Source organism: Crocodylus siamensis, chromosome 9 (assembly GCF_052110815.1).
Source record: "Crocodylus siamensis isolate JL-2025a chromosome 9, ASM5211081v1, whole genome shotgun sequence".
Lineage (NCBI taxonomy): Eukaryota > Metazoa > Chordata > Crocodylia > Crocodylidae > Crocodylus > Crocodylus siamensis.
In genome coordinates, this window is record NC_143403.1 from 41,849,796 (window position 1) to 41,875,370 (window position 25,575).

Genomic DNA, 25,575 nt, shown 5'->3' on the forward strand with positions numbered 1-25,575 from the left:
GTAAAGAAGTAAATCAGGCAGTGACAGGACAAGCCGTCCTTTCTCAGCTGTGTGTGTGTGCTTTGCTGCCTACCAAGAGGGGAGTTCAGCATTTGTCAGTCAGTCAGCCAGTCAGTCTGTGGCAATGCTGAAATAGAGATCAGCAAGGGGTGACTGAACAATGATTTATGAGACCTAGACCTAGAAATGAATTGGGAATAACCAGCTCCCTTGACATAAGCTCCAGAACTGATGTCAAACACAAGTTACTTCTGATCGTGCATGATCAGAAGTAACCTCAGATTTATTTCTTATAGCAGAACTGATTTTTCTTATTTTTTTCTGCATCATAAATGACCATACCTAACCTAGCTTAGGCTACCAGCACGTAAGGAGTTGACCTCTGCCAGCTCCACTGGTGCAGTGAAACTATTTAACAGTTGTTTTTCCTCTGCCCCATACAGCCTAGGCGGAGACCTGTCATGAGCAACCACACTGCCACCCACATCCTCAACTTTGCCTTGCGCTCTGTGCTAGGAGAGGCTGACCAGAGAGGGTCCCTGGTGGCCTCAGACAAGCTGCGATTTGACTTCACTGCCAAGGGAGCCATGTCCACACAGGAGATCAAGAAAACTGAAAAGATTGCCAACCAAATGATAGAGGAAGCCAAGGTACGTAGAGCAAGGCACACCTGCCAAAAAGATGGCCCCTATGGCCATGGACCACTTCCTTTACTTGTTGCTTTGGCCTAGAGCGAAAGCACTCCAAGCACTTATGGTTGACTTACATGGCCTTTCTTAGGGGAAAAAGGGGTGCAGACACCTTACATAAAGTTCATTTCAAGGATTCTTTCTGAATTCTGTGTGATCAACCAGACTACATCTTATTCTTCCCCAAACCCCACTTCATCAAGAAAGAAGTTGTACATCCCAGCCCTCAAGGCTTTATTGCACCATTTCAGCAAAACCAAATCATTTGGCTGTGTCCATAATTTTATTTCTGGCTGTAGCTGTGCATTCCAAGAGTTAAACTATCTCATCTCAAAGGGATCAGTTGCTTCTCTGTGTATTGGTATTTGGTGCTGGATCTTTTTCCACTCAGTGGAAATTCTCACTCTACCAGAGTTCAAGCCGCGTTTTTTTTGCCTGTTTCAGGAATGTGCTGGTTTCTGAGATAGGCAAGGCGGCTGAGCAAAATAAGTCATTGATCCTTGCCAAACATTAGATGCCAGAGCAGACATCAACTCTTAAGAGAGTAGTTCTACAAATCCTGTTTTACTAAGGGTGTAGGGACATAATTTATATTGGTGTAACAATGTTATACCAGTATGCAGAGCAAATAGGCAACCACCTGTTCAGGGGTAGCTACCTCCAACAGTTTGTTTCTGTATTTTGTCATTAGGGGGCAGGGTAACAGGCACTAATCTGTGTCTAGCAAAGAGCTAAACTAGTGTAGACAAAGGACCTGTGTGCTAGTATAAGTTTACCTAAGAGCAGAGTGACTTGCACAGTGGTCACATCTACACATGCGTGGACGTTTGGTTCCCTAGGGACAACTAGCAGTGGCGCACCTTGTGCCACTGCTTCTTGTCCCTGGTGAACACCTGTGCCATGCATACTCTAGTGCACAGCAAGTTACCCTGACTTGAGTAGGGGAGGTTGGGGCCAGCACTGGGCTAGCCTCAGCAGCCTTTCCTGGGGTTGCAGCAGTGGTGATGCTGCAGCACAGCCTGATCAGCAGCTGGAGCATGGCTCCAGCCAGCCCAGCTTCAGTTTTGAGTGGCTCATACTGCCCCCATATGTGCCACTCTGCTTCCTAACCCTTGCAGGTTTTTTAACCCCTGGGGTCAAAAAAAAGTGCCTGCTCCCTTACGGCATGGAGAACAACTGAATGTGTAGTATGTGGCACCACAGGCGTGTCTGCAGCACTACATACATCATGGCCACACTAGTCTGGACACAGCTGGTATGACTATATTGTACATCCTCCCCACATTTACACCCGTGTAAAGGCAGATAACACTTGTAAGTGCACTGTGTCATTCTTTATCCCATATCTCAGAATCCTGCTGGCCACTTACCTACAGTGGCTCCAAACAGACACACATGGAAGATTAAAGAACAGTTACTTACCCTCAGTGTCTCTCTGATATATTGTCTATGTGGGTCCTGCCACCCATCCCCTACCTCATCCTGCATTTGAAGTCTTCAGCTAGCAGGGGGGACTAAGGTGGAGTAGAAACCATTCTGCTGTTGAGGCTTTTGCACCAGGGCTGGGGTGGCATGGGTCCTAACATGGGCAACTGGTGCCTTTCAAATCTGAGGGGGCACCAGATTGCCAAAAGATGGGGGGCGGGGGGTGTCCCTCAGCAGCCGATCGGAGAGCCAGAAGCAAAAATGGAAGTGCATTTCCACTGGCGCTTCCGGTTTCATGGCTGGTGCTTCCAGGGGGTGCACAGCTGATATCAGGGGGGTGCACATGCACCCCCTACACATTGCAAATGGGTCCTAAGGTGCATGAGTGACAGCACAAAGGTCACAAGTTTGAGACCACAGCACAAGTGCCCATGGTGCAGCTCTGTCAGATTTCAGTGATCTGCAAATTCTGCTAAATACCTTGTCATAAGGTCACAAAAAAGGAAGGAAGGCTTTTACATGGAAGCACAAAATTAGGTGCATGCATGGCTTAGGCAGGTGCTGGCTTTCCAAAAAACAAATCTAGTCCTCTGTACATGAAGTGCATGTGTACTTTCCATGGAATCCACACACACTATATCACAAAGAATCACAGCTGTTATAACCCCTCTTTTTTTTAGGGTTTTGGTGTACATTAAGATCTTCCTACTAAGATGTAGTTTCATTTCAGCTGGTAAATACTAATTTTAAGCAAAGATTATGAGCTTTGTGAATAATTGGTGTCTCCCAGTGTAAAAACAGGCTGTTTCTTTAAGATAAGTGCCTGCTTTTTAACATGTTCAAGACATGCCTTTGACAGGGATGATCAGCAAACTCTTGGCTGATGGTTATTGCTCTCCAGGCTAGAAAGAATACAGCTGTTAAGTCATGGTGTCTGCCATTCACTAAGTCAATTGCAGAAATGACTTAGGCTGTGAATCAGATTCTGAGGAAATCAGCAGAAGGTTGACTGGGAAAAGAAAGCAAGAGTTACAGCTACTCACAGAAGACAATGTTTATCCATTGCTTGTTGCAAATTCATCAGAAAAATTCTGATGATCTGGCCACGGCTGGTAAATTTTGGAAAAATAAAAATATGTACTTTCATCTGTCCTGGCAATACCCATCTCTCCTCTGGTCTCTTTTTCTTTTCAGACTGTGTATGCCAAAGATTGTCCCCTGGCAGCAGCTAAAGCTATTCAGGGCCTCCGGGCTGTGTTTGATGAGACGTACCCTGATCCTGTCCGTGTTGTCTCAATTGGAATTCCTGTGGATGACTTGCTGGCAGACCCCTCTGGTCCTGCAGGCTCTGTCACTTCTGTTGAGTTCTGTGGAGGGACGTAAGTATCTCAAGTGAGGGATAGGGCTGGAATGCAATCCAGAGAGAGCTATTGCACCAAAGCCTGAGAGAGATGAGCTAGGGATGTAAATATATTTTTAAAATAGTTATTTGTTTAACCTCTAATAACACCAGTTAAACAATTAACTGATAACACAGCAGCTCAGACACAGCTGCTACTGGGAGCCGCTCCCCCTAAGGGGAGGGGTGAGGAGGCACTAGCAACCCCAGCCAGACAACAGGACCCATGTCAAGCCAGGAGCTGGAAGAGAGGGAGCATCTGTGAAGAGCATCAAATTGCTTAATTCAGGGGTTGCCAGCCTGGGGTATGCATACCCTAGGGGTACTTAGAAATGTTGTAGGGGGTATGCATGGGCAGGCAGGTGGATAGGGACAAGCACTCCCTGAGGCTGCTTACCTGGGGAAGACGAAGGGGGAGAAGCATGCCAGATGCCACTGGCCCCACGCAGCACATCGCAGCACCTCTCTGCCCCCCACCTCAGCTCACTCTGTGCCCACTCCTAGGAGCAGGGCCAGTGGCAGTGGTGCCCCTTTGCGGGCTACACACGCAACCGTCTGGCCAGCTGGATGGGGGATAGGGCTCACATGTGGTGGCTGCCAGCATCACCACCCTGCACCGCTGCCACTGCCATGCCCTGCACCACTTTCTCATGGCTGGTCACACATGCAGCTCCACAGACTGGTGATGGGTGGCATGCAAATGGCTAGGCACAAGGCCCCTCACCAGCCCGCAGAGCTGCATGTGCAGCTGGCCATGAGAAAATGGCATGAGGACTGGCAGTGGCGGCAGTGTTGGGTGGTGATTGGCAGCCGCTGCATGTGCCAGACATGACCTACCCCATGCTAAACACAGAAGCATAGAAGTCAGGTCGGAAGGGACCTTGTAGATCTTCAAGTCCGACCCCCCCCGCCTGGGTGGGAGAAAAGACTGGACTGAATTGAGTCCAGCCAGGTAGTCATCAAGCCTCTTAAAGATCCCCAGGGTAGGACCCAGCACCACTTCCGTAGGAAGTTGGTTCCAGCTCCTCGCTGCCTTAACTGTGAAGTAGTTCTTGCGGATGTCTAATCTAAATCTACTCTAATAATTTGTGTCTGTTGTTCCTTGTCATGCCAGGGGGCGCTAGGGGAAACAGTGTCTCCCCCAAACCCTTCTGGTCCCCCCTAGTGAGTTTATAGACAGTCACCATGTCCCCCCTCAGCCTTCTCTTGTGAAGGCTGAACAGGTTTAGGTCCTGCAGTCTTTCAGTGTAGGGTCTGCCCTATAGTCCTCGGATCATGCGGGTGGCCCTCCTCTGGACCCTTTCAGTGTTGTCTGCATCCCTCCTGAAATGGGGCGCACAGAACTGGACGCAGTACTCCAGCTGTGGCCTGACCAGCATCGCATAGAGGGGGAGGATCACCTCCCTGGCTCTACTTGAGATGCACCTGTGGATGCACGGCAAGGTCCGGTTAGCCCTGCCAACTATGACCTCGCATTGTCGGCCCATGTTCATTTTGGAGTCAATAATCTCTGATGAAGAAATTGAACTGTGCAGGCCCCAGGACCTGAGCCCTGGGGGACTCCGCAGCCCACTTCCCCCCAGGTTGAATATGACCCATCCACCACCACCCTCTGAATACGACCCTTCAGCCAATCTGCAGTCCATCTGACTGTGTAGGCATCAATGCCACAGTCGCCTGATTTTTTAATGAGGATGGGGTGGGAGATAGTGTCAAAGGCCTTGCTGAAGTCTGGAAAGACTACGTGCATGGCAACACCTGCATCCATTGCCTTTGTGACCTGATCATAAAAAGCAATCAGGTTGGTCTGGCATGACCTGCCCCTAGTGAAACCGTGCTGGTTGCCCTTGAGCATCATCCCTGAAGCCGGCCAATCACAAATGTGCTCCTTGAGGATCTTCTCAAAGAGTTTCCCAAGGATAGAGGTAAGACCGATGGGCCTATAGTTGCCCGGGTCCTCTCTCTTCCCTTTTTTGAAGATGGGGACCATGTTAGCTATCTTCCAGTCATCTGGCACCTGGCCCAAGCACCATGAGCGCTCGTAAAGCTGCGCCAAGGGCCCTGCAATAACCCCAGCTAATTCCCTCAACACCCTGGGGTGGGGAGCATCTGGATCCGCTGACTTGAACACGTCCAGCCTCTCCAGAAGCTCTCTAACCCAGTCCTCCCCAGCCTGAGGTCTGGAGGCGTTTCCCTCGAGTCCATCTGGCATCACAGCGGGGAAGCCCTGGTCCCTGCACAAGAAAACGGATGTGAAGAATTGGTTAAAGAGTTCCGCTTTCTCCTCTGGCGCAACCACCAGATTGCCCAGCGTACTTTGCAGGGGCCCCACATTACCCGGTGCCTTCATCCTCCTTATGTATTTGAAAAAGGACTTTTTATTATCCTTGATCTTGGACGCTAGTCCTAGCTCTATGTCCGCCTTAGCTTTTCTGACAGCCCCCCTACAGGCCCAAGCAGAGGAGGTATACTCCTCTTTGGACATAGCACCCCCCTTCCACTGGGTGTACGCTGCCTTTTTGGCAAGCAGGCATTCCTGGACGCCCTTGGTGTGCCAGGGGGGGTTTCGGGCACTCTTGCCCCCCTTGCTTCTTGTTGGGATGGACTCCCCTTGGGCCCGGAGTATCGTTTCCTTAAGGAACGACCACTTGTCCTGGACACTGAGTTCCCCTGCCCTCAAGGACCCCAGCGCCTCACCCACTAGTCTCCTCAACTTGTTGAAGTTGGCCCTCCTAAAGTCTAGGGCTACTGTCTTTCTGCAGGCCCTTGACACCCTGCACTGGATGGTGAATTCCAGCAAGCGATGATCGCTGTCGCCCAGGTGGTCAAGAACCTGGAGGCCCTTTACCAGGTCATCACCTGTGGCCAGGACCAGGTCCAACAGGGCTTTTCCTCTGGTGGGACTGTGCACCTCCTGGATTAAGTGGAGGTCCTGTATCTCAGTCAGGAACCTCCTGGAACAGTCCGTCCTGGCTGACTGTTCCTCCCAGCAGATGTCCGGGTAATTAAAATCGCCCATGACAACTACATCCCTTGCCTTAAGTGCCTCTGCAAGCTGGCCTGAAAATTCCCGGTCCAGCTCCTCCCCTTGGCTGGGGGGGTCTGTAGTAGACCCCCACCGTCAAATCGCTCTCCCCATGGTCCCCTTGAATCTTAACCCAGAGCACTTCAGCCTGCCCTTCCTCTGACCCCATTCTGCTGGCAGAGGATGTGTAGTGCTCCTTGACAATAAAGCAGTAAGCTAATCTATTATCACTGGGTTTATTGGCTAACAATTAATCATTTAACTTTTTCCCCATCCCTAATTTGAACTGAGTGTGTACATGAAGTCCCTGTAATAGGGCAGATGGTGGTGGTAACACTGCATTTCTATAGTGTCTTTCAAGTCAGAGAAGTAGGGCTAGAAGGGATGTCCAGAGGCCATATGGTTCCACCCCCCTGCCTGAAGCAGGATCATTCCTACCCAAACCATAATCTAAACTCTACATAAGGCTGCCATCAACACTAACACAACACAGACCTAACACTGTAACCTACCACAGGTAAAGCAGGGAATGGCAGCCACTGTCTTGCTTCTATAAAGTGTTGTCAGTACATGCTCAAGCAGTCCCAGGTAAAAAGCTATGCCCCACACTACAGGGGAAGGCAAAAGCCCTCACAGTCCTTGTGTAACAAGTGCACTGGACCCCAGGGATGGCTGTGATGCCCCCCTAGTGGCCACACAGCTCCTGCTAGACTTGCATTCTAAGGTACCCTCCCCATCTTCCCATACCTGCCATGCCTTTGTTAGAGTTATTAGAATGTGAAGAGAGGCTGCCCAAGGGTCCTAGAGCAAACCCTAATCCATTTGACCACCAGCAGTTCCCTCTTGGATTCTGCTGGTCCCAGTCCTGCACTTGCACTAGGCGGGCCCTCTTGACCTATCTGTGCCTCCAGGGCTCCTGTTGCCTTATGGACTATTCATGGCTCCAACCCCCTCTGTAGATACTGCCATTCAATCATTCTCACTTGTTGGGGCTTTGGTCTTCACAGCCTCTGCCCCTTCCCTTTATGCTGGGCCCTCGAGCCCAAGTCCACTGTACTGGACCTGGCTTCAGGGTTCCAACCTCTGTCTCGCCTACTTTGGCACTAGGACCCCCAGCCCTGTGTCTCTGCCCTTCTTGGGCACTGCGGGAACCTCTTCCACCCATGATAGTCCCAACACAGTCAGCCGGTATAAACTATTAACAAAGGAATAAACCCTCTAACTATAACACAAACTCCAGACCAGGTCTGATCATAAACATCAGGTCCCTGGCTGTACCACAAAACTCCCCCCTACCCTGAGTCATATTCCCCCTATAGCAGCAGCAGCAGCATCCTACTTGCATTTCCCAAGCGTATCCCAGGTGTCAGCTGGGAACCCCTCTGCAGCCTTCCTTGTCAAGAGCTCTTTTCTCTGTAGCCTGCATGGCCAGACTGCTTGCCCTGGCTCAGGCCCTAGACTTATAGGCTCACTAAGCCCTACCCCCTTCTGGTCAGGTGATTTCCACAGCCAACCACAGGAATTCTCATTCTGGGCTTGATGAGCAGCCTGCCTTTCTCCTGCAGCTAATCCCTGCTTAGGTGCTTGGGGCTCTTTCTGCTACAGTTCCTCCCATCGAGTAACAGGAGCCCCAAGTTCCCTATTACACGAAACTAGTCTGACCCTGGGGTAAAGTTCCTTCCTGACCCCAAATATGGTGATCAGTCTGACCCTGAGCAGAGGGCAAAGACCCCCTAGTCCAGAGCTTCCATTCACCAGGAGCACTGGCACACCCTAAAATCCCCAGCCTTAGCTGTAGCCAGCACCCAATGCCTCTGGGAAGGCTGAAAAACGCCCTGCCACATATTGCCCCCTCTCCCCTTTTTCTGCTTTCAGGAAAGCCCAGAAGCACGGGAAATACCTATGGTAGAATGTAGGCATAGCTATGCCTAGATCATCCCAACCAGTGACTATCCAACCTCTTCTCGAACACCTCCAGCAACGGAGAGTCCATAACTTCCCTAAACTGTCTATTCTACTGCTTCACTATTCTAACAATGAAGAAGTTTTTCTAGCTATCCAATCCAAACTTACTTTGCTGCAACTTCCAGCCATTGGTCTGCATTCTCCACTCTGCAACAAGATAGAAAAGGTGATTTCCCTCTTCTTTATGGCAGCCCTTTAAGTATTTCAAGACTGATATCATGTCCCCAAGCTGACCATGTCCCTAGCTTCTTCAGCTCTTGTGGCTTACTCTTTATCATCTTTGTTGCCCACCTCTGGACCCTCCCTTACTTCTCCACATCCTCTTAAAATGTTGAGGCTAGAACTGCACACACTACTCCAGATGAAGTGTAACCAGTGCTGAGTAGAAAGGCACTGTCACCTTCTGTGTCTTGCACTAAATGCTTCTGTTGATGCATGCCAAAACCCACATTTGCCTGTTGAGTGGCTGCATCACATTGCAGTCTCTTACTGCGTGTGGTCAACCAAGAGTCCCAAGTCCTTTTCCATTGTGCTGCCATCCAGTCAGGTGTCACCCATTTTATATTTGTTTTTGAGTATTCTTCCTGAGGTGTAGCACCTTGCATTTGTTCACATTAAATTTCATTCTATTAGCTGTAGCCCAGCTTCCCAGTCTGTTGAGATCTTTATGAATTGTGCTCATGTCTGCCAACCTGTTTGCAACATGCTTCCTAGTTTCATGTCATCCGCAAACTTGCTAAAAAGGCTTTCTATATTAGCATCTAAATTATTAATAAGCATGCTAAACAACATCAGGCCCAGGACAGATCTTTATGGGACCCCACTTGAAACCTCCTACCATTGTAACATGGACCTGTTAATAATTACCCTTTGCTTGCAGCTATTGAACCACCTTGCAGTAGTTTTATCTAGCCCACATTTCTCCAGTTTATTTATGCGAAGGTCTTGTGGGACCTTCTCAGAAGTCTTGCTGAAGTCCAGATGCACTTTATCCACAGCATTCCCTTCATCCACACAATGGTTACTTTGCCATAGAAGAAGATCAGGTTTGTTTGACATGATATGTTTTACATAAATCCATGTTGGCTGCTTGCAGTCAGCTCTTTCTTCTCCAGATGCTTGCAAATGGCCTTCCTTAGGCTATCTCCAGTAACTTCCCAGATACTGAGGTTGAGGCTAACTGGTCTGTAGTTCCTGGGGTTCTCCTTTCTGCCTTTTTTAAAGAGGGGCACTACACTGGCCTTCTTCCAGACTTTGAGTACTTGGCCCCTCTCCCATGACTTCATGAAGATCATTGCAAAGGGTTCCATGTTCATCTGCCAGTTTCTTCAGGGCCTTGGGATGAAGCTTATCTGGCTCTGCTGACATCATTGGCAACTTCATTGCTGACTTCATTGGCAACCCCATGAGAAGCCATGCACACTCTGAAAGTGCCAGGTGTGAAACCGGAAGTGCACACAAGCGCACTTCTGGTTTTGCCATTGGCTTGGTGGTAGGCAAGTGGCTGCAGGGGGATCCTCCCGCCCTCTGCTAGGTGATTTAGATTCCCCCAAACTTGGGAAGCATGAGTCGCCCATGGCTGACTTGAATTCATTCAAACACAATCTTGATTGTCTCTTGTTATCTCCTCCTTCAGCTTGCCCTCTTCCTTATCCAGATAAACCCTATTAGTTGTCTGGCTGCAGCTTAATTTTTTTGTTAACACTGAGGCAAAGTAGCTTTTGAGCAGCTCTGCCTTCTTTGCATCTTCCATTAGGAGTTCCCCCTGGCTTGTTAACACAGCACCCACAGCTTCCTTTGTCCTTCTTTTGGACAACATACTTATAGAACTTCTTGTTGTTACTCTTAAACTTCTTTGCCAGGTACAGTCATTCTTTATCTTTACCTTCCTGATTTTTGTCCGTGCAGGTTCTTGCTATTTCCTGGTATATTTCCTTGGTGATCTGCCCATTGTTCCATTGTCTGTTTGCTTTCATTTTGGATTTGAGACATTTAAGAAGCTCCTTGTGCAGCCACATTGGTCTCTTCAGCATTCTTCTGGTGCTTCCATCATGTTAGGACAGTTTCCTGTTGGGCTTAAAATACTGTGCCCCTTCCAAGCTAACTTTGCTGACCTCATGGTTTCCCTGTGTCAGGATCTGGAATTCTGTTGTACTGTGATCACTTCCTCCCAAGTTACCCATCACCTTCACATCCTCCACCAGTTCTTCCCTGTTGGTCAGGACAAGATTCCAAGATAAATGATCCCCTAGTTGTATCCTCTACTTTCTGGAAGAGAAAGTTTTCCTCCACACGTTAGGAACTGGCTTGACATTTTGGGTGCTGACAGATGTGAGGGGGGGAAAGTGCTTTAATAGAAGTAGCAGCATGTTACTAAGACCCAGCTCTGCAGCATCTGTATAGATTGGATGCTTCAGCTGGGCTCTTGGGTGCTTTTAGCTAAATCTGATTCAATCAGCTATTGGATAAAAATGTCAAAAAATCCCCCGAAAGTGCCAGATCTATACAGATGCAGGGAAAGCCAGGTGCAAGTAACACACTGCCTCTTCTGGGTAACTGCTGGGCTCAGTGCCAGTGTTCCCTCTAAGCTGTATGCGTGCACAACCACACACAATAAAAAATCATGCCACGCAATAACTTTTAATGCCATGCACACAGTGTCATACCAATGGGAGGGGGGCAGTAGGGCACCATGGTCCTTGAGTGCCAGCCTGGGGGAGATGCCCAGTGCCATAGCAAGGGGACACCGATGCTCCCCACACTGATGACTTCACGTCCGGCCACTTGCCACCCACCCCAACCCAGCCACAGGCTGCTGCAGGAACAAGGAGGGGCGAGCACACTGAGATACCTGCTCATTCGCAGCAGGATTGCTTATGGATCGCTAAACCTTAGAGGGAACATTGCTTAGCATAGGAACGCACTGAATTTTTAAGTAAAGTGCTGTTTTGGAGTGGGGTTCCATGTCTGCAAGCAGCCTTTGTTTGGCTGCATTGTTCTTCCAGTAGATGTTTGGAAAATTGAAGTCTCCCGTCAATACCATTCCATAGCTTTTGGACACAGTTATCACCTGCTTGAAGAGTGCCTCATCCACCTCCTTTTCCTCATTTAGGTGGCCTCTAATAAAGCTCCACCACTATATTAGTGCCACATCTTTCTCCTTTCATCTTCACGCAAATGCATTGTGCTTGGCCTCTTTCTTCCTTCTCGTGAACCAGGGAACAAGCATATGTGTTTCTGACATACAAGGCAACATCACCACCTTTTCTGCCATCCCTGTCCTTCTGAAACAGAGCGTAACCCTCTGTGATGACATTGCAGCCATAAGAGCTGTCCCACCAGGTCTTGGTGATGCTGATCAACATGTAGTTCTCACAGGCTGCAGCTTCCAGCTAACTTATTTATTCCCAATAGTTCTTATGTTTGTATACATGCATCAGATGTGTTTTGTATTTTGACCTCCTTCCTCATTTCCCTTTTGTGTCACTTGCTGCAGTTCTGTAGCTTTCTGGCTCTTCCCTAGAGTTGAATTGCTTCAAGTCCTTTCTTTCTGGAATTTGTATTTTGTAGCTAGAGAGTTTTGATTACTATGCCCTGTGGAACCTAGTTTAAAGCCCTCCTTACTAGGTTGCCCAGATGACTCCCAAAGATGGTTTTCCCTGTTCTTGTCAGATGGAGCCCATATCTTGATAGCAGTCCTCTTCCCAAGAACATTTGTCCATTGTCAAAGAAGCTGAAGTCTTCATTTTGACACCACCATATCAGCCACCTGTTCATTTCCAGAATACAGTGGTCTCTGCCTAGACCCTTCCATGGGAAGAACTGATGAGAAAACCACTTGTGATCCAGGCTTCTTAGTCCCCCCGCCAAGAACCTCATCAACACCTCTGATCTGCTCAGTGTCATTCCTGTTGGTATCATTAGTGCCTACATGGACAAGCAGGAAGTGGGCAGTGGTCTGAAGGATGGATGAGTTTTGGCAGTCTCTCTGTGACATCCTGTATTAGGGTTCCAGGTAGGCAGCACACCTCCCAGGCCCCTAAATCTGGATGATGAATTGGTGCCTCTGTCCCCCACAGAGGGGAGTCACCCACCACCACCACTCTTTTCTTCCTTGGTGCAGTGATCCTGGAGCCCCTGTTCTTTGGCACCTTGCACTTCTTGCTCTCCAGACTGCTGCCTCCTCTGCCTCATGCCTGCAGATGTCCTTTCCTCTGCCTCTTCTTCAGCAATTCCACCACAGAGCACCTGAAAGTGTTGCTGACTTCAGTCCACTTCTCTTCAGTCCTGGGGACCTTTGAATAGTCACATGCTGCCACTTATCCTCATCACTCTTTGGTTACTCCAGTACCAACCTCTCATAACTACTGTCCAAGTAATCTTCCTCATTCCAGATGCAATGCAGCATGGATACACATGCTTCCGATCTGTAAATCTTTTCCTCCAGGCCAGACACCAGCTTACACTTGGTTCAGATGAAGTGCTCCTGCCCCTCTGGGAGGAATACAAACATAGCAAACCTCATGCAGGTTACAACAGGTAACCCAGACTCCATTTTTGCCTCCTTTGCTCCCCAGAGAACACCTATGCTGTAAGGGGGGAAAAGTAGGGGGGAGGGGAAGGGGATAAGACACATGACAAGAACCCACACACCAAACACCTGCACCAGGGCCATTGCCCACACTCCCATGCATATGCAGCCTTCTGTTCCCTGGCTCCCTCTGACAGCAAATTCCCTGAGCAAGCTCCCTCTCTGGTTGCTGCCTTCTGTTCCCTGCTCCCACAGTTTGCTAGGGGCTGTCTTTTTATAAGGCTGCGTATCCTAGCCTCATCCCTTCGTTACCTAAACTAGCCCCACCCAGAGTAAGCCCTATCACTCAGTCACTCCAGCAGGGGAAAGAGAAGAACAAAAAAAGAGAGCAAGAGGAAGCCCAGCAATCACACACCCCAAGGGGAACCCCAAATACACACATCAGGCACTAGGCAAACATTTGAGCACTAATTTGCCACCTCAAGTCACTAGCACAGAGGCCACTTATCTCAGAGCCACTGCTCTCTGCTTACTGCTCAGCTTACTGAGAATCCCCAGATTCTGAATTGCCTTTTACAGATAAGGAAACTAAGGAAGTGGAGGTTTAAGCTTGCCACTGTATGTAGGTGGGGGCTACTGATAAAACTAGGAATGGAACCCATGACTCCTAACTCACCCTCTCCATTCTCTTATGTTCCCTTGTGTGGGCAGTTTGATTTTTCTGTCTCTGCCTCATCCCTGTCATATCTCCTTGGAGAAGTCACCGTGTTGCACTGAATTCTGTTGGGATAAGAAAGAGCAGTTGAACATTACCACACAGGCTAAACAGTCCCTCATTCAGGCTGAGCTGTATTAATTATTGATGAGGCTTTTATAATAAAGATCCTTTGAAGCCTGTGGTTATGGACATTGCCTACCTGCTTGCTGGGGGTACCCAAATGATGTCTCTGGCTGAAGTCATTGTGTAGATAGCTGGTGCGTAGATTCATAGATGAAGGGACCTCAACGGATCATCGAGTCCAACCCCCTGCCTGTGGCAGGAAAAAGTGCTGGGGTTATGTTACCCCAGCCAGGGGCTTGTCCAGTCTCTTCTTGAAGACCCCAAGGTAGGGGAGAGCACTACCTCCCTTGGAAACCCATTCCAGATTCTGGCAACCCTAACCATGAGAGCGTTCTTTCTGATGTCCAACCTAAATCTACTCTCTATCAGTTTGTGGCTGTTGTTCCTGGTTATTCCAAGGGGTGCATTCCAACAGAGCATCTCCTGTTCCTTCCTGCTCCCCCCCACCCCCCCAGTGAATTTGTATAGTACCATAACTTCCCCCCTCAGCCTTCTCTTGCAGAGCCTGAAAGTGTCCATGTCCCTCAGCCTTTCCTCATAGGGCCTTCCCTGCAGGCCTCTAACCATACGTGTGGCCCTCCTCACCTTTCTCAAGGTTGTCTACATCCTTCTTGAATTGTTGCGCCCAGAATTGGATGTGATACTCCAGCTGCCGCCTGACCAGTGTCACACAGAGGGGAAGCATCACCTCCCTGTACCTGTACGTGATGCACCTGCTAATGCATGACAAAGTGCCATTAGCTCTGCTAATTACTTAGTCACATTGATTCATTCATCCTGGAGTAGACTGACTCAGATCTCTTTCTGCCGCTGTGCTGCTGAGAATCTCATCCCCCAGCCTGTAGGGTGATTCCCTCTCCCTAGGTGTAGCACCTTACACTTGTCCTTGTTGAACTGCATCCTGTTGTTCTCTGCCCACATCTCTAACCTGTCCAGGTCGACTTGGATTCTGTTTCTTCCTATCAGTGTGTTTACTTAGCCCCATAGTTCTGTGTCCTTTGCGAATTTGGACAGAGTGCTTTCCATGCCCTCATCCAGTTCACTGATGAAGATATTGAACAGCACTGGCTCAAGGACCAAGCCTTGCGGGACCCCACTCCCCACATCTTTCCAGGTTGATACCAAACCATCCACCACCAGTCTCTGGGTAGGACCCTTAAACCAATTTGCCACCCACGTGACTAATCATCTATGGCACAGCCGTTCAATTTGTTTATGAGAATAGATGGTATACCATGTCAAAGGCCTTAAAATCCAAGTAGATGACATCTACCTCGACTCCTGCATCTAAGCATTTAGTGACCTGGTCATAGAAAGAAACAAATTTAGGCAGGATCTACCTGTTGTGAACCTGTGCTGGTTCCTTTCAGCATTGCATTACCCACAGGACTCCTATAAATGTGATCCTTGCATGCAGTTTCCGTTCTCCCAATGATTGTTTTTCATATTGGCTTACAAAATTGTGATTTTTTCCAGCACAGGTTGCTGTGATCTTCCCACCCACATTCCTTCTGGACCTGACTGGGGGGGGACTTACCTCCTGTCAGTAACTCCTAAGTACTTGCTAGGAAGTAAGCCATTACCTGTCTGATCTCTTTACTCATACCCTTGTAGGGTTTTGTCTTTGTGGGTATACATGAGAATATGGATTTTTTTTAGCTGTGTCTCACTGGGTCTATGTCTCTATTCTTTGCAGACACCTGCAGAACTCCAGCCATGCTGGCCCTTTTGTGATTGTGTCTGAGGAAGCAATTGCTAAAGGTATCCGGAGAATAGTTGCAGTCACTGGAGCTGAAGCACAGAAGGTAAGTGAAGAGAGAAGGGGACCTGTAATGAAATCTGTGTCAGATGGTTAATCTCTCAGAGCACATGTGCAGTGGAAGGGGAGTGACCCAAGCACTGTCTGTCAGTGTGCAAGAGATTCTTAATCTGAGTTTGAGCCAGATTCTGACTGGAATCAATCCGTATTGTGCCATTAACTCTAGTGGTGTTATGTCAGAGAATTTTTGGCACTCCTATCTGCAGCATTATTTTCAGCTTCTCACTTCAACAGCAGACCTGCAGGTCAGACCAGTAAAGCAAATGATAGCATTATATGCTGTGGCCAAGCAAGGAATCTTGCTCACTGGGAAGTGGACCTGAGGCCCCTGACTGTGCCTCTGTCAGTAAGGCATAGCTACAGCCATGCTGTACACCAGGGGTGGGCAAAATATGGCGCACAGCAGGGTTTTGTCCGACCCACGGCAAGTCCCTCAGTTCCACCTGGCCCAGGCACTATCCAGCTGTGGCACATCTTGCTGCCCCCTGTGCATGCAGGAGGGCTGAGGTGGCTCTACAGCTGAACTGCCTTTCTAGGCAGTCCAGGGGGCAGCAGCTCCTTTTTGGCTGTCACCGCCACTAGCCTCAGCTCCACAGAGCCAGTGGGGACCCACACTGCACAGCCCCGACACAGCATGCCCCACTCCTGCTCCAGACTCGCTTGCCCAGGCTCAGCACTGGCAGTGCAGGACAGAAACTGTTGCTTGGTGCAGGGGGAAAAGCAGCCCTTCCCTCTCACCACTGGTGCCATTTCTGCTGCAGCCGCCTGGAGTCTGCTCTGTGCTAGGCTACCCTGCATCTCCGCCACTGCCATCTCCGGGATGCCCAGCAGGGCAGCAGTGGCAGCACAGAACAGAAGCAGGGCAGCCCAGCATGGCGCAGGCTCTGGACAGCTGCAGCAGGAACGGCCAGCAGTGGCGAGGGAAAGGGGCTGCATTTCCCCTGTGCTGAGCAAAAATTTGTGTCCCGCACCACTGCTGCTGAGCCTGAGCAGGCAAGCCTAGGGCATTCAGGGTCGGGGCTGTACAGCACAGGTCCCCATTGGTACCACGGGTCTGGGGCCAGCAGTGGTGGCAGTCGGAAGGAGCCACCACCACCTGGGCTGCCTGGAAAGGCTGCAGAACTGCCCCAGCCCCACTGTGTGCACTGGGGACAGCAAGATGCACCACAGATGAATGGTGTGGGGCAGGCTGGGGTTGGGGGCATGCACACAGGTTCCAGCTGATCCACTCTGGTGGGGGTGAATCTGGAGCAGGCACAGGGCAGCGCGCTGTTAACAGTGGTGGAGAGGTGCTGCATATTTTAATAAAATTAAAATATGTTATTGTCAGTGTTTGATTTTTTTTGTATATAATTTGTTTGGCGTGGTTTTCTGGTTCCAAGATGGCAAACACCCTTCCCAAAAGGAGTATTGCTGGGGGCAAGGGAAGGAACTTCTGGTAGCAAAGCTCAGGGGTTAAGGGGTAGGACTTCTACTTCCAAGATGGCAACTAGGGGGCAGGGCATCTGTCAAGGGGCAGGGCTACCCTTGTGGCCCTCAGCAGCTCCCCAAAACTCATTAAGTGGCCCTCCAGCTGAAATAATTGCCATCCCCTGCTGTACATAGTCAAGCTCAGTCAAGGTGGCAGAGTAACAGGCTTCCATGCCAGTTCAGTACCAAATGATTGTAGTCAGGCCCAGGGAGGTATACTTTGGTAAGGTTCAGTTCTGTTTTTTAAACCACCTGACAGTGTCCAGTGTGGAAAGGGGACTGATAGTCACTGGTGTTTGTAATTAAAGGGTGTGATACTGGCAAATAGTTTGCAATGACTAGACAGGCATTGTCTTCTCCTGTGTCTGATGCTACTAAAGCGTTGAAGTTTACTGTAGCTCAGCATGAATTCCTGTCTCTGCTGGGTTGGAGCATTTCTGCTGTCTCCTCGTCATGTGGGTTGAACAGAGCCCGGTGTACTCAGTGATTCTCTGTATTTGACATAGTTGTTGAGCTGAATTGTGTTCCCCCAGGCACTCAGGAAAGTGGACAGCCTTAAGAAATCACTCTCTGCCCTGGATGCCAAAGTAAAGGTACAGACAGCTCCCAACAAGGAAGTGCAGAAGGAGATTGCAGACCTCAGTGAGGTAAGGATCAGGACCTTGGCCCTCCTCTTGGAGTCAGGCACCAATTTGATATGAGAGCAGCGTGAGGCCATACCTGGTGTTCTCTGCTTGGAGCATCACTTCACAGTAAGGTAGCTTGAGCAACAGCCTGGGACCTGGGAGACCTTGGTTCAGTTCTCTGTTGCTCCACAAACTCCAGGCAGCCCTAAGTCAGTGGGTCTCTAGGCCTGAGTTATTCGCAGCAGCGGTAGTAAGTAATAAATGAATGACTAGAACTACAGTCAGAGCAGACATTTAGAAACCAGTCACATCTCTTTTTTTTGTGTGTGTGTTAACTCCTTTGCACACCCTATTGGAAGGGAGCTTTTGCTGGGCTTTGCAAGTCAAGTCCCTTTGATTTTAAAATGATTTTATTAGGATAATGCAAGGTAGCCTCCTGTTGTAGTGGACTGAAGCTGTAATCTCCTCTCTCTGCTTCCAGACACTGGCTACCGCCGTTATCCCACAGTGGCAGAAGGATGAGCTGAGAGAGGCTCTCAAGGTTTTGAAGAAGGTCATGGATGACCTGGACCGTGCAAGCAAAGCAGATATTCAGAAACGGGTGAGCCCTCAGGATGAATGATTAGGGGCCAGGATATCTCTGTAGTGAATCTTGTAGACATCAAAGCATGGGTTTTGCTTTCCACGACCTAAATAAATAGGTGCTTCTCTTTGCTCCACAGAGCTATTCTTTCTGTTCGAGAGCTCTTTTAATCCTCTTCCCTTCCTCCTACATCTCAGCAACTACACTGAGGTACCAACCCCATGATAGCAGTAATGGTGTTTTTAATAAACCACCAAAGTGTTGCTGAGCAACTAGACTGTCCCTCTGAAATTTGGGAGTGCTTCTGTTGGTTGGAAGAGCGAGTCATCTGTGTTAGTGCTTGGATAGTGCTCCTGACCCAAAATTGATACCTGCACACAGACTGTGGCAAGATGTTTGTCAGGTGCAGGTGAATGGGCTGGTTGCTGCTGTTCCTGACTCAAGTTGGTGACTGTATTGGGAAGGGGTATGCAGCAGTGCTGCCTCCTTTCAGATCACACATGCTGCATCATGTTCTTCCACACTTTGTATCTGCTTCGGCAGCCTGGGCTTTCCCTTTTGGGTCCATATCAGCTGTACAGAATGGTCATTGATCAGTGACTGGAAGTTGGTGCAGGTTAGCTGTTGCACCTGCTACACTGGTGAGCCCTCGTGTGCAAAGAAGTTTTTGTGTCTGTTCACATCTGTCTGAACAGCTGCTTGTTCTTGTAGGTGCTGGAGAAGACCAAGCAGTTCATTGACAGTCACCCTAACCAGCCACTTGTCATTCTGGAAATGGAGAGTGGCGCTTCAGCAAAGGTAACACAATTAGTCCCAATACTCTTCATTCCTGTGTCTGGGACTCCCTGAGAAAGTTCAGAAAACTGCCTCTGTTTGTTGTCCCTGGAATGGAGGGGGGATTTTCACAGCCTCATGTATTACAGAGCCTGCTGTGCAGCTGCCCAGCCATGGGCAGGGCTTTGAGAAGGGGGGGGGGGGCATAATTAGTTCACGTTAGATCTGTGCACTTTTTCTGCTGGATTAACCAAAGCCATGCCCCACTAGGAAGTGTGCAACACCTCTGTTTGTCTCTCAGGCTCCCTTCTTCACCATCTCAGATTCTAGTGTCTAGATCAGGATGGGGATCCCTGCTTCAAGTAAGAGCCACCCAAGTGGGTGGCTAGGAGTTGGAAGATGAGTGCAAATGCAGGCTGAAAATGTTCCTAACAGTGGGGTCTGCAGGGTAGTTACCCAAGAAAAGCAGTGAAGCTCTGTCAGCTGGGATATTGCAGAGAAATGCAGTGCGTCTTGCGCTGGCTCCCGTACAGCAGCTACATTGAGCCTTGAATGAGCTCCTCCTCCAGCTCCCATTTCTTGGATTCTGCAACCCATCCAGCTGGGCTTGTCACAGACCAGGGCTCTCCCCACACTTCTGTCTCACATCATGAGCTGAATCTGTCTATTCGTCTTGTCAAGGTGGAAGGATGTGTGTGTGTGTTTTCCCCACCCCCTAAAGAAGCTTGTTCTGGGTAAACCCCCTTGTTTGCTGGTCCCAGCAGTGATGAGCTGCTGCCAGGCAGCAATAGGAAATGAACAGTGGCAATTAATGATGCTGTAGACTGTAACCATCAAGTTGTAATGCTCTAATTTAAATTTCTGCATGGGCAAACTCCCAGCTGATCCCACTTTGTTTATAGGCTCCCACTCACCCTCTTATATGGTTCTTATTTCCATGGTATCTGAGTGCTGTTCACGTTTGTGTGGGAGGAGAAAATTGCTATTTTGTTTTGGGGGCCATTACTGCAGTTGGTACAGATGCTGCATCTTCATTGTTCCCAGCAGCAGGCCCAGCAGCCTCTCTGCACTGAGCTGTTGGCACGTTCTTTGTGCAGTAGTCAGTTGCCTGTACCCCTAAGGGATGGCAGCAGCACACAGCATGTAGATTGCAACAGTGTGCTGAGAGTGACCCCTGGGGACTGCAGCAGCCAGCCATACAGCTAGAGTCATGAAAATGTCCCCTAAGAGGCATCATCAAATGACCTCTAATTAGCCTGTCTCAGGAGCTCTCTAAATACAGCAGGTCTTTCTATAGGAGATATGAAGTGTCAGATCTTTTGCAAATAGTGGGTGCCCGGCACTCAAGGAACTTGCCTATACCTAGTCCATTAGTCTAGGTGTGCTGTGCGAAAGACTTTTGTATCCCTGTAGCATTTGCACTCTGACCTTCATCCCTGCTGACTCCAGCTGCTCTTAAGTAGAGAATATCAGCAGGTACAGCAGAGAGTTTCTAGGTCTCCCAGAATGGGTTGCCCTTTACCTCAGTCCAGCTGTCTGCTAAGAAAAGACTCACACCACCTCTGTCCTAAGCTGCTGTCCCTTCCCCTTCCTAATGTATCATTTGCTTGCAGATCATTTTCACTTGCTTTATGGTTGCAGAGCCATACATTTGTTGGCCCCCAAACAACCCAAGATGGGAAACAAATCAGGCACTGAGCATTCTCCTGCTCCAGTCCAGCTGTTGGATGGGGAACTTGAGTGAAGCTAGGGCGCCATGTCTCTGTGTGATTTCAGAAACTCAGATCTCCAGGCAGTGAGTCTGGTGTGACCAGGCAAGCAAGCTGCTTATGCTCTTCCTCTGATGCCAGCTCCACAGCCAGCCTCATGAAGGGTACATGCAGCTTTACTGCACCCAACAGAAACCAAGCACTGCAGAGGTGCAGACAGCTGCATTAAAAGCGAGATACAGAAAATACTGACTCAGAATCCCTGCCTGGGAGTAGAGTGTGTTTGCTGGTATCAGCAGGACTGTTGTAGCTGTCTAGCTGCAAAGCCATCTGTGTAGGGATCTGCAGCATGTGTTGCCAGGCCAGCTGAAAGATGACTGGCACTGGCTGGTTCTTGCTGTAATTCTTTGTGTCTCCTTCTACAGGCCCTGAACGAATCTCTGAAGCTATTCAAGACTCATTCTCCTCAGACTGCTGCCATGCTTTTTGCAGTAGATAATGAAGCTGGCAAGATCACCTGCTTATGCCAAGTACCTCAGGTAACACTTTTCCAGAGCCCTTTGGGTGTGTCAGCCCAAAGCATTTCGGGCTGAGCTTAAGAGGTCTTCCTAGCAGTAGGACCTGCAGATTTCCTGTACAGCTCACACTCAGGCAGTCACCAATGGGGTTTCCATGTGTCCTCTGTCTCTCTCATTTTCATGTCTAACTGGGGTACTGGTAGTAGTTGTTGCATTAGCGTAGCTCTGTGTCAGCTAAACTACATTTGGAGCCATTCAAGAAAGCAAGGTAAGTACTGGACTGCCAAGGAGGTAGAGCTTTGTTCTTCAGTCAGATGCAGTTACTGAAGTAGTGTTCATCTAAGCATCTTCCTCCAGCAGCAAACACTCCTGTGTTGTAATAACCTAAACCCTGCTCTCTTCTCTTCCAGGAAGCAGCCAACAAGGGCCTGAAGGCCAACCAGTGGGTGCAGGAAGTGTCAACACTGATGGATGGCAAAGGTGGTGGGAAAGATGTCTCAGCCCAGGCAACAGGCAAAAATGTTGGGTGCCTGCAGGAGGCTCTGAAGCTGGCCACGGACTTTGCTGAGCTCCACCTTGGTGAGCTGAAGAACTAATTCCATGTTCCTGTGCTGGCTTGTTGCACAGATAAGAAGGGAATGCTGTCGACTCTCTCCTTTTCTCATCAGCCTGGTCACGGGTTCCCATTCACTCTAGTGGCATCACTGGAGACAGACGCTGTACATCATTCCTTCTGAATCCCCTCACTGAGGCATTAACAAATTAAAAGAAGCATCATGGGTTAGATCTAAACAAGGGAGAGAGAGAGAGAGACAGGGTCTTAGAAGTTGTAATGCCAGCTCCAATCCTGTTGTACATCTGGGAAGTCTGTTCCTTGTCTGTAAAGTGAGGACAATGCTGACCTCTCTGCCAGGCCTGCAGTAAGGATTGCACTAGCAGTTTGTAAAGTCTTCAGAGCACTGTTAGTATTTATTACTGATATTTAGCTCATCATGTCAGCCACAGAATGCATCAAAGCCAAGAGTCTGCACACAAACTCCTGTCCACTTGTAACCTCTGGAAAGTTGCTGGAATCAAACTGTCACCTGACTCCCTGACCTCTCTGTAGGTAACATGGAAGCTCTTTACTCACTTCATTGACAACAGTAATAATGTATTTAAATTAATGTGATGTAGGTATACCTTACTGCCTTAGCTGAGCAAACCTACCTGTATGGGAACATGAGGAATAGGTTCAGTGTTAATAAAGGCCATCTGCAATGTGTGCCCTGTTTAATTTGTCATTGAACCAGGCCAGGGTTTGCTGTTTTGTTCGGTTGGAAGAAGTGGGGGTGTGCTGGCAAGACAGATGCTTAGTCTATGGTTGCAGGGGGTTATGGCTTTGCCAAGACTGGGACCGTGCCCCCTGCGGCGCCGTGGGTGTAGCAGGTGCTTCCCCTGGAGGGGCGCAGAGCAGCCCCCGCGGGGCCGCCGTCGGTGCAGGGGAGCGGTGGGCGAGTCCGGGCAGCGCCCCCAGCCCCGCGCGCTCCGCGGAGGCGGGGCCGGACCGGGTCGGGGGCGGAGCCCCCTGAGCGCGCGGCCGGGCGCTGAGTGGCCGGAGCCGCGCTCGGGGCGGGACGCGCAGGCCAGGCCCGGGCCGGCAGGGGGCGCTCCGCGTGGGCTGGTGACCTGCGGCGGCTGCTGGGCCTGTCGGGATCCGGGGCCATGCCGCTGGACCACCGGCGCGTGCCGGGCCCGGAGGAGTCGCAGTCGCCGCTGTTGTACGCGGCCGAGGAGCCGGAGCCGGAGCCGGAGGAGGCCGAGGAGGCGGCGGGGCCGGGCCGGGACCCGGCGGCGCCGCGGCCACTGTTCGCGCGCGCGGGGCTGCTGAGCCAGGCCAAGGGCTCGGCTTACGTGGAGCTGCGCGGCGGCACCAAGGTGCTGTGCGCCGTGTACGGCCCGCGCGAGGCGGGCGGCGCGGAGCCGGCGGCGCGGGGCCGGCTGATCTGCGACTTCCGCCGCGCGCCTTTCTCCCGGCGCGGCGCGCGCCTGCGGCCCGGCCCGGCGGCGGGCGGGCGGGACCGGGAGCTGGCGCTGGCGCTGCGCGAGGCGCTGGAGCCGGCCGTGCGCCTGGGCCGCTACCCGCGCGCCCAGCTGGAGGTGGCGGCGCTGCTCCTGCAGGACGGCGGCTCCGCGCTCGCCGCCGCCGTCAGCGCCGCCGCCCTGGCTCTGGCCGACGCGGGCGTAGAGATGCACGACCTGGTGGTGGCCTGCGCGCTGAGCCGCCCACCCGCCGCCGCCGCGGACCCGCCCGCCTGGCGCCTGCAGCCCAGCGAGCGCGAGGAGCGCGGCGCCGCCGCCCGCCTCACCGTGGCGCTGCTGCCCGCCCTCGACCAGGTGTCGGCGCTTCTGGGCGGCGGCCAGGGCGGCGCGCCCGAGACCTGGGCCCAGGCCGTGCGCCTCGGCCTCGACGGCTGCCGCCGCCTCTACCCGGTGCTGCGGCACTGCCTGATCCGCGCCGCCCGCCGCCGGGCCCGCAGCGCCGCCGGGGGCAGCCACAGCCCGCCCGCTGCCACCGCCTGAGGGCAGCCCCCGCACCGGCGCCTGCAGGCCGCGCTGGTGACGACCAGGACGCCACCCGAGGCCCACCCGGTACCAGGACTTGGCACAGCCACCCCTGCCTGCACCGGACGCCATTTCTCTCACGGCTGCCTGTGCCCCTGCGTGGGCTTTCAAGTACTTTGGGGCCGAATGGTTCCTGCCCTGCTTCATTGCTGTTGCAGGCCAGGAGATGCCCTGGAGAATGGCAGACTTTTTTTTACTGGTGTTTCCGCTTGAAATTCAAAGCTGCGCCATCGTTTTGTTGGTAGGAGTCTGCTGCCTTCGTAGTCTGGTGCCAACACGCATTCAGCATGCACTATGGCTTCCCTGGACTTACATTTTAAAAGGGACTCTAGCTGGTTGTTGGAGAATAAGTAGTACTATCTGGTCAGCAGAAAATCTTTGGTTATGTGACGTCAGATGTTTCTTTGCTACGATTTTTCTTGTAACTTTTGATTGTACCTTCACTCTTCCCCAGACAATTGTATTTCTTTCCTGAAAATTGTGTTTTTAGCTCTAAAACTTGTGGAAGTCAAACTAGCGGACACTACTGTGATTTTGCTCATTTTCTATAATCAAGGACTGACTGTTCCTCCTCTCTGGCTGCAGTTCTTGCCAATATTGATTCTTTGCTTATTAATTCCACTTTGGCCATACTAATGAACGACACAGCTCAGTTCATTATCCTTGCAGGAATTGTTAACAAGATCCTTTGTGTTGAATATGCTTTCATTGTGACCTCTTAGCCTTTGGACACATGTTAACTTGGAGCATGTGTTACTGCTGGACTGGATGATGGTTTGGCTGTTGACTTTGTAACTAAAACTTGAGCACCAGGTAGCAAACTATCTTGGCAAAATGCCATGCATGAATAAGATATTTGTATGCCCCCACCCAAGAGAATTTATTCAGGTGTCTTCAGAGAGAGATTTTTTTATATAATAAATTCTACTTTTTACTGTGAATTTTACCTCATTCTGGCTGTGATCTGTTTTTGAGTCTTAATTCACCTGTTCCTATTCAGCAAGTCTTTTGGTGGGTGGGAATATTTCAGTGAAATCAAGGCCACTGGAAAGTCTCTGATCACCAGTATTTCAGGCTAAAATGTCCTTCCTTACCCCCATTTCTGGTGTAGTTCTGATGGCAGTTTGTGTCACTTCCCATTTATTTGCAGCCTTGAAGTACGGGGATCAATCACTCTGTTTGGGTTGTATGTTAACCTCTGTTCAGTGTTGTATATACTTCTGCATTTCGATCTGGATTGAGAGCAACAAACTGCATCTTGGCTATGAAACAGCAGGTTGGAACAGCTTATGATTAGGGACCTACCTAATTCACAGCAGTTGCCTCCAGATTTCACGGTCCTAGCAAGATATTGGGTGCCATTTTTGTGATGGGGGCACCTGTGACTAGCTAACTGGTACTTGGAGTCCCACCCTGCCCCAAAGATTGATGGGTGGTCCCAAATGGGTTTGCTTGTTAATATACCAATTCATGCCTTCCTTGGGCTTGATCAGGCAGGGAATTAAGCCTGGGGAAGGTATTACTTACTGCATTAGCAAGCACTTCAGGATGTAGTTAATACTTTTCCCAGGACTGATCAGGGGATCAATTGCAGGGA

At 50.3% G+C, this 25,575-nt stretch overlaps 2 protein-coding genes across 5 annotated transcripts in view; both read left to right on the forward strand.

Annotated features, from left to right (window-relative positions):
* Window positions 1-22,638, forward strand: part of AARS1 (alanyl-tRNA synthetase 1) — a 37,790-nt gene extending 15,152 nt beyond the window's left edge. For all 4 annotated transcript variants that reach the window (XM_090062080.1, XM_090062081.1, XM_090062083.1 and 1 more), the window contains exons 14-21: window positions 444-650; window positions 3,309-3,493; window positions 15,572-15,680; window positions 17,698-17,811; window positions 18,272-18,391; window positions 19,085-19,171; window positions 21,282-21,395; window positions 21,785-22,638. In XM_090062080.1, the coding sequence (XP_089918206.1) occupies window positions 444-650; window positions 3,309-3,493; window positions 15,572-15,680; window positions 17,698-17,811; window positions 18,272-18,391; window positions 19,085-19,171; window positions 21,282-21,395; window positions 21,785-21,970 (1,122 nt within the window). In that variant the 3' untranslated portion in view covers window positions 21,971-22,638. The remainder of the gene's footprint in view (window positions 1-443; window positions 651-3,308; window positions 3,494-15,571; window positions 15,681-17,697; window positions 17,812-18,271; window positions 18,392-19,084; window positions 19,172-21,281; window positions 21,396-21,784) is intronic.
* Window positions 22,639-22,969: 331 nt separating this feature from the next.
* On the forward strand, window positions 22,970-24,924 carry EXOSC6 (exosome component 6). The gene has a single exon (XM_090062085.1). The coding sequence runs from the start codon at window positions 23,079-23,081 to the stop codon at window positions 23,934-23,936; it is 858 nt and encodes a 285-aa protein (XP_089918211.1). The 5' UTR covers window positions 22,970-23,078; the 3' UTR covers window positions 23,937-24,924.
* The last annotated feature ends 651 nt before the right edge of the window (window positions 24,925-25,575 follow it).